The sequence below is a fragment of the Rhinolophus hipposideros genome (genome assembly GCF_964194185.1).
Source record: "Rhinolophus hipposideros genome assembly, chromosome: 25".
NCBI classification, from domain to species: domain Eukaryota; kingdom Metazoa; phylum Chordata; class Mammalia; order Chiroptera; family Rhinolophidae; genus Rhinolophus; species Rhinolophus hipposideros.
The window spans coordinates 20,557,130-20,570,223 of record NC_138071.1 but is presented as its reverse complement, the minus strand read 5'-3'; the positions used below and the strand labels follow the sequence as shown (position 1 = coordinate 20,570,223).

At 41.4% G+C, this 13,094-nt stretch overlaps 1 protein-coding gene across 1 annotated transcript; it reads left to right on the top strand.

Annotated features, from left to right (window-relative positions):
* The first annotated feature begins 1,942 nt into the window (after positions 1–1,942).
* On the top strand, positions 1,943–10,690 carry ZC3HAV1L (ZC3HAV1 like). Its single transcript, XM_081038511.1, has 4 exons — positions 1,943–2,347; positions 3,224–3,359; positions 5,144–5,402; positions 6,573–10,690. The coding sequence occupies exons 1-4, from the start codon at positions 1,977–1,979 to the stop codon at positions 6,707–6,709; spliced, it is 903 nt and encodes a 300-aa protein (XP_080894637.1). The 5' UTR covers positions 1,943–1,976; the 3' UTR covers positions 6,710–10,690.
* The last annotated feature ends 2,404 nt before the right edge of the window (positions 10,691–13,094 follow it).

Genomic DNA, 13,094 nt, shown 5'->3' with positions numbered 1-13,094 from the left:
CTAAAGTTGCTTGTTCTATTTGTTGATTCACTTTGTCATAGCAAGCTCTCAAGTTTTCAGAAGTGTTTAATGTTGCTATTCCCCAAGGCTCTATCCTCCCACCTCTGCTTTCAATGCTCTTCATTTTTGCTGAATTATCAACTCACAGGGTCAATTACCTAATCACTTTGATGTCACTCAAGCCCATATTCCTCTCCATCTTTCTTAAGCTCTTCTATATATAATACAACTGCCTACTGAGCATCTTACCTTGGGTTGTCCATTGCAAACTCAACACAATAAAAATTGACATTTACTCCCTCAAATCCTGTTTCTCTTCTGTTATTCCTTGTCTTGCTTTTCTAGAAATCCATTCTTACTTCTTCCAGGGATCTTTCTAAAACACCTATCCTACAGTATAGCTAGGCCCGGTTTTAAGTTTGGGGATATGGCAATGAATAAGACAAATGAGATTCCTGCTTTCATGTCCTTGAATTCTACAAATGTTAAGTAAACCAGAAGAAAAAAATACCAGTGATTTAAGTTCCATGCAGATACTGGGGAGGTACTTTATATAGGGAGGTTGGGAAAGGCCTTGCTGAAGAAGACATTTAAGCTCAGGGTTGAAAGACAAAATGGAGACCTCTATACCAGGGAAAGCATTCTAGGCAGAGGGTTCACGTCACTCCCCAAATGAAATTCCTTAAGTGGCTTCCCTAAGTCTTTAGTATGGATGTCCAAATTTCTTAGCATGGTAGAAAAGATCCTCCAGCAGTTGCCTTCCTCTAGCTTCTTGGCCTGACACTGACTCACTCCATCTTCACAACCCACCATAAGAGAGCAACCAGGCTGGCTGAGTCATTGATTACGTCTTATTCATCTTTGTCCACTGTCACTGCCATTAGCAGTTGGCTCAGTGAATGTTCATTAAACGAGCATGGCGTTGGGCGATATGGCCAGCTGCTTAAGGTGCAGGTCAGGACCTGTGCTGTCCAACAGAAATGTAAGGTGAGCCACAATTGTGATTTGCAATTTCCTCATAGCAACTTCAGAGAAGTAAAAGAAGCAGATGAAATTGTAATATCTAAATACCATTTTAACATGATTAACATAAAGTTACTAATGAGGTATTTTTCATTCTAAATCTAAATCCAGTGTGTATATTTCACACATCTCCCTTTAGACTGGTCACATGTGAAGTGTTTTTTCGGCTACTGGCTACCTCCTCAGACCTTTCCCTACCAACTACCTAAGACCACCCAGCCCTGCATCTTCTAACCACATGACCAAAACACAAAATAAAAAATATTCTGATATGTTCTAAATTAAAATTACAGTAGCAGAGCGTGAAAGGGAATAGTCAGTTAATAGTCAGTTAATAGCTGTGGATCAGCTCTGACAAAAGACTGCTCACATTCCTGTATGTCTGTTGGAATGTAGGATAAATTTCCAGGTGGCTATTTCCCCAATTATCCCAAAGAGACAATAGCCAGGCCCCAAAAAACCCCAGGAACCTCAGCTTATGTGCACGTGAACTTTCCCATCTGCTGCCCAGGGCGTTTGGTGGTGTAGACTCCAGCCCCAAGACCAGTCTTTTTGCTAGCAATGGCCTAATAATTTTTTTCTTTTAAAAAGACTTTCCACCGTGGAAGTTAACATTTTTTTGTTTAACTTACCATTACCTAGTTCATCTTCTTTGCAGCCCTTACCAGTCCCTCAAATTCTCTCATTTGCTGGTGACCCCCCCCCCACTATACAAGCCTCAGGCCGGGACTCACTTTGACCAGGTCCAGTAAACACTGCCCCTTCCCGACCCGCGCCCAGGGCAAAGCGCAGACCCCCGGGCCCTCCTCTGACAGCCGCTGCCCACGGCCGCCGCCCCCCGCCCCCCTTCTCCAGGCCATCTCGGGATCTTGGTTTGAAATCGTGGACGTGACTGGGAGGAGTCTGCCCGCCTCGGATTTCGTGCTGGCGGCGCAGGGAGCTGGGCCGCGACCATGGCGGAGCTCACGGTGTGCTCCTTCCTCACCAAGGTGCTGTGCGCCAACGGCGGGCGCATGTTCCTGCAGGACCTGCGCGCCCACGTGGAGCTGTCGGAGGCCAGGCTCCTGGAGGTGCTGCGCCAGGCCGGGCCCGACCGCTTCCTGCTGCAGGAGGTGGAGATGAAGGAGGGCCTCTGGGACGCGGAGGCCGAGGCTGCGGCGGGCGCGGGCGGGGCGGGCGGCGGCGGCCCCTTGGCCTGGAGAGTGGTGGCCGTGTCCTCCGCGCGCCTCTGCGCCCGCTACCAGCGCGGCGAGTGCCAGGCCTGCGACCAGCTGCACCTCTGTCGCCGCCACATGCTGGGCAAGTGCCCGAACCGAGACTGCTGGTGAGCCGACGGGGGGACCCGGCGGCGGGCGGGGCCGGGCGGGAGCCGTGCAGCTGGAAGTGGGCCCCGAGAGGAACGAGAAAAGGGACGGTTCGCCCAGGGGCCGGCGACTCCCTCCGAAAAGGCGGAAGGGAAGCCGCCTCCATGGGAAGGGCCCAGGGCGGGGTCCTCCCGGGGAGGCCTCCCCTGCGCTCTTAGCTCCCGTGCGGAGTGAGGCTGCGTTTGGGTTACTTAGCGGCCTCTCGCCCCCAAAATTGCAGCCCCTGCCCCGGGATCCTCCACATTGGCTGGGATAAATCAGGATTGGGACTTTGGGAGTCCTTTGGGGGGCATTTGCGGAGCCCATCAGATCCACGGACCCTTTATGCAGATAGCCTCTTCCTACATAAACACAGTTTTACAGAAGCCAGTCTGTGCTGTTTAGGTTTAGAAAGCCAATCTGGTTTGACCCCAAGGAAACAGCGGTGGATGACTTGGGAACGGTCGCCTGAGGCTGCCTACTGAGTCCAGCCTTCCTGGGTGTACAGAAATTCCCCAAAGTGGAGTTGGGGGGACACTTCTTTTAACGTTGCTGGACTGTGGGGGTGGGCAGCTGTTTGGCGTGGAGAACCCAAGTGCAATCACCTATAGAACAGGTGGGCACCATCGGTCAAGGCAGGTGACTGGGGGCGGGGGCACCCTTGGCTTTAAAGCATCCTCATTTAAAATGAAAATGACCCAGCTTTCTTATTATCAGAACCTAGTAGGCTGTAGTGTCTACGAATTCATGGCAAATTGTTTCACGTCAGATGCAAGTTGAAAGTAGCCCTAGGCAAGGAATTTGACAGACTGGACTCTTCTTCATCTGGGCCTCTGATCCAGTGCTTTGTGTTCTAGGTCTACCTGTACTCTTTCCCATGATATCCACACACCTGTCAACATCCAGGTCCTGAAAAACCATGGGCTTTTTGGCCTCAATGAGGCCCAGCTTCGGATTCTGCTTTTACAGAACGACCCCTGCCTTTTACCAGAGGTGAGTCACCACGAAGTCATCCTCAGATTGTCTGCCTGGTGAAAGAAATCGGGAGAGAGTATCAGAAGTCTGCTTACAGAGGACAGCCTGAGAAGTATTGGTGTGAGGTGGGGTTATGGTGCAGTGTTAACCTTTCTGGAGTCTCTATGATTTTGCTGGGCTTTGACACACAGGGAATGATGGATGTATGTGGTATGGAAATAATAATATTGGCAACTGGTTGTCTGAGTGCTTACTGCATACTTAGCAATTTATATATTTTAGCTTATTAATAACTTGCCCCCATTTTACAGGTGAGGAAACTGAGTCTCTGATTAAATAACTTGCTCAAGGTCACATAGTAACTGGCATATTTGAATTTAGTAGGTCTGCCTATGAAGGCTGTGTTTTGTGAATTGCCTGTTTATGCTTTCGCCTATTTTTTCTATTGATGCATTTGTTTTTTTCTGTTAATAATTAGATGTCCTCAATGATACAGATTCCTTTTTGGGTCACATTTGTTATAAGTATCCCTCCCCTCCATTTACTTTTTTGGGAGCTTTAGATACTAAATTTGATTGCTTCAAAACAACATGATTTAGTTCCAAATGCTTGAAAAGTACCCATTATAACTGCTCTAATGGTGAAATTAGTATGTTTGTGTCTGTTTAGCTAGACACAAAGAATATTTAAGTATAAAACAATTGGAATCCCAAAAGAAAATTTTACGAGAGACTACCAATGAAAAGTAGAGTTTTCTAATTTGGCACAGTGATTCTGTCACGACACGCTCCCAAGTTGTCAGAAGAAGGGGGAGCATTGAGAAAATAGAGGGTGGTTCACGATTGTGGTCCTATTTTAACTCTAAGGTATTGCAGGGTCTAGAACGGAAGAACGTCACAAGGCTGGAGCCTTTGGTTCAGATGGCAGAGGCTGCCCTTCAAGGCAGCAGAGTTTGTACCCATAGGCAGCACTGGAGGCAGCCTTGGGAGCCAAGATATTCCTGCTTGGCCTCCAACTACTTTCTCATTTCTTCAAATTTTGAACCCAGGTTTGGTATATCATGAGCCAGATACATTCCAACCACGTGGCCAGGAAGTACACAATGCCTGGTCACCTTTTTTGTTTGTGAGGTTGAGATTGATTCATGGTTGACAGCCTGTCCTATTATTATCAAGTTCCCCATCAGGAGGGTCTTGGTTTGCCTAGGACAGACCTGGTTGACATTAATTGTTCCAATGTAATGATGAATAATGCTCCCTAAAAAATTCCCTTGTCTATGTGATAAATCATCTGTTCACGTTACCTGTCTGGGTTGGATTCCCTGGAGGCAGAGCCTGACTTAGGGATTTAGGTGCGTGTGATTTCTTGAAGGAGGGACCCTGGTAAACACTCCGTAAAGGAGGAAAGCAGGTTACAAGGAAGGAAAAGCTACAAGCAAGGTAAAATCTGGCCTTCACTTGATTCATGGTGGGGCTCTGGAGCAGAAATACCCTGAATAATTATTCTGGCCTTACGGCAAAGGGCCCAGACTTTTGTACCTGCATAGAATTCCTGGTTAGCTACAGGATTTGGGAGAGGACGGCAGGTCAAATGAGGGTCAAAGTCAGAGAGAGGCAGCTGTGCTTTAGTAACAGCTGGGGGAGATCTAGGTGGGAGTACTGTAACACTACCCATCTGCCTTTCATCCAGTGATTTTAATAGCCACGGAGGACCAGAAGTTGCCATTTAGAGAAGTTGTCGTTTGTTGGCGTGAAAGATACAGTGAAAACCAGTGTTTCAGTGTTCCCTCATTTCTCTCCCAGGTCTGTTTGCTCTACAACAAAGGTGAAGCACTGTATGGTTATTGCAACCTCAAGGACAAATGCAACAAGTTTCATGTGTGCAAGTCCTTTGTCAGGGGAGAGTGCAGGCTTCAGAGATGCAAACGGTCCCATCAGCTCATCCATGCGACAGCTCTGAAGCTGCTGCAGGACCAAGGACCGAATATCCCCAGCGTCGTTAATTTTCAGATCATCTCTACCTATAGGCACATGAAGTTGCACAAGATACTTGAAAATAAAGGTGAGAGTATCAGAGGACTCGCTGAGCATTATCAATGATGTGGTTTTGACCTGAACATGAGTCTGGGGAGAAAGCACTTCACGTGTTAAGTGCTTTGTCCTTGTGGAAGCTTCGGATAGTCAACACTGTATGTTTCAGAACTGTGATTTTAACCAAAGGAGGGCGGTATGGAGTTTATTTTCAGCACTGCCCCAGTATTTGAACAGTGTAGGTGGTAAGTTGGGGGTCATGAATTACAGAGACCAGTCCTAAGCGCTTCATTGGGAAAAAGAGGAGGGAGATGGGCCAGTGACTAGAAAGGTAAGGATAAGGTAAGGATGGCTTTCTTGTATTAAATTGAATTAAAGTTTTTTCTTTTTTAATTGTTAGGAAATTTGAACCACATTACAGAAAATTTTGGATAATAGAGTAGAAGTAAAAATTGCGTGTAACTCCATTTGCTCTAATTCACAGTCACTGTTACCATTTAATTGTAGGCCCTTCGGTTTTGTTACTATAGGAATACTAGTCCAATTGTATTAATTATCTTAAATTTTCACTTTATACAACATCATAAATATCTTCTCATATCACTGCATAGTCTCGTTTTCTAAGGTCTACAAAGTATGGTTTGGTGGTCTCTTCATTGTAATGCATTCAGGTTACTTTTTCTTTTATTAATAGATTTGCCTGTAGCTGGAAATCAGTTTCAGTGCGTAGTCCGGTCAGGGGAATTGTTGATGAGAAAACCAAATCACCAAAATCAGAGTCTCTAAGCTTTTACTGTGGAGTTTTCTTATGTTGGGCTGGTAGTGGTGGGCTTCATGAGCGAGTGGTGTGAAGGAGAGGAGGGCTGTACAAATCACAGTGTGAGAGGCTAACTAGGACGCCCGAATGTGGCCGAGACCCTCTGCTCTGTATATGTATTGGGGCTGTCCTTCTCTTCATCTGGGCCTGTGTTGTGGGTCTCTCCTAACTAGGAGAGTTTCTTTCTGCTTGCTGAGTGTGTGTGTGTGTGTGTGTGTGTATTTAATTTATTTCAAATCCACAAGACACGAACTCTCCAAAACCCGAGTGACAGGAGTTTTGTCTTGAGATTTGATTACCTGGACTGATGCCCCCAACAGAAAACAAAATGTAGAGTGATAAAAAGAGTGTCTTAGGAAGCCTCATCTCTTTCTCCTTTTTCAGATAATTCAGCTCCTTCTGCAGAGCAGTCACAGGGCCTTGAGAAACAAGGAGGACGAGTAGCTGGGGCTGCAGAAGCCTGTCCCCTGGTTTCTGTCCCTTCCCAGTCCGCCAAGAAGCCATGCGCAGGTAAACCGTAAGGGACATCTGTGAAGTAAGAAGCAGCGCGTCCCATTGGAAGGTCTGAAAACAAAGCTATGTTGAGCTTTAATTTGTAACCATTCATTCATTTAATCATTTCTTAATAATGGCTGTAATAATACCTACCTCACAGGGTGTTGTGAGAATTAAAGAAGATGGAAAAGAAGACAGCGTCAACTTGGGAGGATAAAATTGGAGGGCAGAGGGGTTGGGCATTGAACAGGCAAAGAAAGGGTAAGACCTGAGTGCAGATGGGGTCAGGGCAGGGCAAATCCTAGAGATGGCAACCTCTGCCTGCAGCCCCTGAGAGCTTTCCCCAGGATGGCTGGCTGGCGCTCGGAAAGAGGCAGCTTTCTGCTGACTTGCTCTGTGTCCCAGGCCCATGTTTTTCTGTACCTCCATATATACAGTTTACATTGTGGTATTCATAGAGTATGGAAACTTTATAGTCTCTTCTGTTCCACTTAATGTTCCAGAAGCATCTTTCCATATTGATTCACATTTATCATGAATAATCATTTTTGTGCACTAATATATCATAGTTTGTGTAACTCTTCCCTTATTCTGGGATATTTTGATTCTTTCTAACAAATTTTGAATATAGCTCTTCTTAAAATCCACACAATAGTGAGTTTTTAAAGTTAGTCTTTTGCTTAGCTTATAGTTGCCAAATGATGCTGTCTTATGATTTGCATTTCTTTAAATTTATGTACAAGGGAATATTTTTCTGTGTCTGCTTTCTGTATGTCTGGATTTTGTGCATTTTATACTTGCCCTTTAATCCTGGGCATCTAATTACCTCCTCTGTGCTGATGTGGGATGGCCTTTAATTAGGCTCCTTAATTTTTATGAAAGGATGTCAACCAAACTGTGCTCTAACTCTTGTGAATCCATCCTCAGCCAACACCAGAGAGTGTACAACTTTTCGGTGCTCACCAGAGATTTCTACCTCACTCTGTCTGCTCTCCATCTCTTATTAAACTTTTGCCAAAGTCCAGTTGCTGTGGTTTGAAGGATGTGTAGTTCATCCATTCCTTGAAGATGCATCCATTCTAATATGGATCAGGGTGGACCGTCAGAAATTTATATACCTCGTCCATTTCATGTTGACTTTCCCCTTCCTCCCCTCTCTCTTTCCCCCACCCCCCCATTGTCTTCATCCAGTTACACTTAGATATGTAGTTCTTGGTTTTCATCAAAGGGTACCACGAGAAGCAGCTTCATTAAATCCTTTCCCTATTTGGTGTAATAATATTTCCCAAATATCAGTGTGCGAAGGGTTTTTGAAAATATTTAATTGTCCAGCAATAACATACCATTTGAGAAATAGGGACAAGGTAGTGAGTTTTTCATCAAGCTAAATTTGTTTAATTTCGAAAACTTTTATCATGAAATGCTGTCTTTTCTGTTGGGGAAAGTGTGTAAAAAATGACCTTTGTGAAGGGAGAAATTGCTGTGTTTTCTCCTAATGTATACAGAAATAGTGATCCACCTTACGTGAAACATTTCACTTTGGTTGTGAAGAGTAGTTTTTCTGAAAGCACTTACTTCCTGCGTATCTTACTTTTTTTCCCCCCTAGTTCTGATTTCTCCTGGTGCTAGCTTCTTTTTTAAAAAAATTATTTTTACATTTTATTATCATTATTTACATTTTATCCTTTACTATGTATATTTTTATTGTAAGCCATCTTAAATCCTTAATGGAAACAGTGTAGTATATAAATGCATATCCTTTACATTAAGACTTGCTAGACTTTTCTATTATTGTTCTTTTTATATATCTTATAATTATACTTTTCTATATGAAGTTATTGACCCTCTGTAATCTTTGTTGCAATATTTTATTCAATTCTGTGAATATTCCAGTTCAATCTTAGTTCTGTTGGTATCCATTCTGTAGAAATATATAATCATATCTGTCACTGTTATTTTTGTCTGACAATCAGCTGTTAGAGTTATCACATTAGACATGGAGATAAGTTTTCTTTGGCAATTTATTGGAACTTATAAGATGAAGTCGCATATCTCTACCCTCTACAAACTCAGCATATGCTAAACTGAGTGATGAACTTTTTTCCAGACTTGTTAGACTTTTTCCTCCTTTTGTTTCTTTATTTTGGAGCGTCACCACCTAATGACTTAAGCCAAAAACCTGCAAACTGTCCTAATCTTGTCTTTCTCCTTGTTCCCTGTGTCAAATCGATTACCTAGATTGAGACTTTTTTCATCCTCAAAATATTAACTGTCTTTGCCCCTTTCTTTTTATTCTCTACACTTTGCCCTGTTTTAAACCATCATCACCTCTTGTATTCTACAGATGCAGAACTCGATGGTTTTCATGTCTTGTGTTTTCTGTGGGAGGTGCTAGGTGACTCCCCTTTGACGATGGTTGCCCCATTTTGCTTTTTAATGTAATAGGCTTTTGTGGATTTCATTGCTTTCCTTACCACCCTTCTCTCCCTCTGCCTTCTACTCTGCTGCTTGGTTGAGCTTTTGAAATCCTGACTTAATCATATTGCTTTTTGCTGCTACCACCCTTATTGGTCCCCATCATATAGGGTAGGAGTCATAAACTCAGATGGGTACAGGGACCAGAAAGCTGAGTAGGTGGATGAAGTGAGCTAGACATAAGAAGGATCAGGAAAAGAGGAAGTGCTGTGGTAAACTGTCCCCTCTAAAAGGGGCAGGTGCCCCTTATTTCCCTGTGGGAATGTGGGCCCAGTTTGTGATACTGTCCAATTTGACAAAAGAAGCCAGAAATCCAAATTTTTCTGAGAAATTTTCTGATTTTTAAATACTAACTTTTAATTGTGTGTAGTGACCTTGCAAATTTTGGAATGTGCCATTTTACCGTGTGACTCTGCGTTTGTAGATGATACTCCGAGTCTCCTTCTTTCTCCCTCCACCTGCCTCAAAACCTGGGAAGGTTAGATTCTTTAAAATGCTGACCTAACCTTTCCTGACCCCAAGAGAGTTTTCAAAGCTCTAGCATAGCACTTACTACATTACATTGCAATGCCTTTTGTTTTTATTCCCTAGCTTTGAGCAGAAACATTATTTATTCTTGGTTATTCTAACACTTGGTAGTTAATAATTTTTTGCCATTTAACAAATTAAACTGCATTTGAATCCATTGAATGAGTATCATATTGGTCTTCATTGTTCTTTTTTCTTCCCACATATATATTTTTAATATTCAAAAAATATTTTTCCCCCTAAGGAATGTGTTATATAAGATAAACATCTCTTTGATGCTTCAGTTTGAATTGCCTAGGTCTAAAATAAATGCTTTAAGACTTATGTTCATGGTACTAATTCTTTCCATCAAGGAATTAACTCTCTCCATTATTGATGTGTTTCTTGATTTCTTTGTAATCGTTATAATTTGTTCTTGTTTTTGTCTAGGTCTTATCTAACCCTTAACACATTAATTCTTTCTGGGATAAATACATCTGTATTGCTACTCAGTGTGGGAATTTCTATCGTTAGAATGCTATTAATTTTTAAAATATTTGTTAGTGAATTACCTTTGTTCTAACAGTGTTAGAAGGCCTATTTGTTTTTTCGAAATATAAAATCGTAGCTGCAAAAATATTCATCTTTCCTTATGTATTTCTATTTTGTTTTGTGTTAAATAAAATTGTGATAAAAAGATTTTTTGATAATTCTTCATTAAATATGAAGTTACTTGTTGGTTTTAAACAAATGTTCTCTATTTAATAAGGGAAATGATATCTGTTGTTTATTAGAAGCTTCTAAAAAGAATTGGTATCTTTTGATACAATCAGAATTTTTATCATTTAAATCACCTAATATGATTATATTAATGGTTTTCACTATATTAAAATATCCTTCCTTAAATTCTGAGTAAATTCTACTTGATTATGGCATTATATTCTTTTAATGTATTTTCCCCCTAATTGGTAATCTTTGTTATAAGTTTATACATCCATACATTTATAAATAAAATTCATTTATGTTTTATCTGTGTATGTAGCAATTTTTGTTTTTTATTGGTGTATACTGAAAGGATAAATTTTTTTCTGAGTGTTGTTTTGAGTTTTTGTAAATTGATTTATAACGTCATTATTTTAAATTTTTCCAGCTTTTTTGAGATATAATTGACATTACATTGTGGAAGTTTAAGGTGATGATTTGGTACATGTATACATTGTAAAATGATTACCACAATGTTAATTAGCTTATCCATCACCTCACATTCATTATTACATTAAAAATAATGTATTACTGTATCCTGAATCACTCTCTTTAGTATTATTTAAGAATATTTTTCCAAAATATTTTTTTTGGAAAATATAATAGTAGAAATTTTGGAGAATACAAGAATGCATTCAGAAGGAAGTAATAATCACCCATAATACTACTATGTAGAGACAATTACTCTTAAATACTTTAGGATATTTTTTCAATCTTTTTTTATACACATGTTATTAAATGTTGAGGGTATACTATAAATACAATTTCATATTATGCTGTTTTGGGTTGATATTATTTTGTAAGCATTTTCCTACATAATTGAAAGCATTCATGATTATATTTGATGGCTGTATTCTGTTTTTTATGTATCATTTATTTAATCATAGGCCTCTTGTTGGATATTTATTGTTTGCTACATTTTAGTACATAAATCATCTGCATTTCTGATTATTTTATTAGAATATATTTCTAGATGTGAATATACTGTTCCAGAGATATGAATATTTTAAACACTCAAAAAAGTTTTTCAGAATTGTCTTCCAGTGTGGCTCTATCATTGACACTCATCATTAGCAACGAAATTGCCTCTTACTACACTTTCAACAGCATGTTACAGGCACAAGCTGATGAAAGAGAGAATATCTTTTGTTTCCTATGGAGTTCTTCTGGGCAGGTATTTAGAAAATAGATAATAGAAAAATGCATTGGTATTAATTGCTACTTAATTACATGGTAAAGGCTATGACTGTTATTAATAACATGATTAAGTTATGTGCAATTTCTGATGTTTTTACCTTTACTGAAATTTCCTTTTTGCTTTACATTTGCATAGTAAGCTTTTTGTGTGTGAACTGATGACCATGCATTCATCGTACTAGGGTAAAATTTATTCTCATAGTGCCTCATAGGTGCTCACTCTCAGATATTTATCTCCCAGATAAATTTTTCTTTTATTCAGAAAGAGATACAGTGAAACTGCCTCCCTCTAATACACGTGGCAAGCTCTTAGTTCGGTGAAGTGTCTACTAATCTGAGTTGACTATCCCTGCTCTCAGGTTTTGGACGACTGCTCTAGTTAGGGAAAACTTGGAAATGCCTCAAATAAACCTTTCTTCAGCTCTACTCTTCTCCAGGTCCATAAAACCAAGCCAGAAGACACAGGCAGACATTCCATAAACCATTTTCCTTATTTGATCTCTCGGCTCCATATGTTCCTGTTTCTCCCTCTGGTCTCTCCAGGTGTTGTGGTTCCTGATATCTGACTCTTACTTTCTGGAACTCTTACTTTCTGGAACTTTCTGGAACAGTGTGGCTTCTTTCAGTCCCTACATCTCCAGCCACAAGTCCATGTACCCACTCTGACCTATTTCTCACATGTTTGCCAAGTGGCTGCTTTCCTGGGCTCCCCATCACTCACCTAGCTGCCTGGGATGTTTCCTGTACTGGGAGAATAAGCCATGGTGACAGGAGATTGCTGGCACTGTGGGAAGGTTGCTCTGTTAGTTACCTGGATGATGGAGACTAGTCATCTCACAACTGCCCCTGCAGGATAGCCCATCTTCCTCTTCCTCCCCTCCAGGACTCCCTTTAGAGAGTCCAGTGAATGTCTAGACTGCTCCAAGTCAAAGATACAGGAACAATCAGTGCTTACACATAATGTAAAGATATATCATCAACATAGGTTAGGTCATGCTGCAATAGTACACAACCACCAAATCTCATGAGATAGCAACAAAGATTTATTTTTCATTTGTGTTCATCATGGTCAGTTTCAATTCTGTTCCATGTCCTTTTCACTTTGGGACCCAGGTGGACAGAAAAGCCCCTATCTGGACCAGTGCTTGTGTCCTGGCAGGGGGAAACCCAAGCTGGCTCTAAAAGCATCTACTCTCATTGCATTGGTCAAAGCAGATCATGTGACTATCCTGGGCACAATAGGGCAGGGATGTATAATCCTATGTGGAAGGGTAGGATGGGTCATATGGCCAAGCCTAGTGTCAATGGACAAGGACCATAATGTGCCCTCAGGAAGTGGCGGTAAATACTGTGAACTCTAACACAGTCAACCATGGGAGGAAGCGCAGATAGGTGGCGCTGTGCGGAGGCAGTTTCTTTAAAGATGCTGTAGCATTTCTGATGTTGGTATACTTTTACTACTTCAACCAA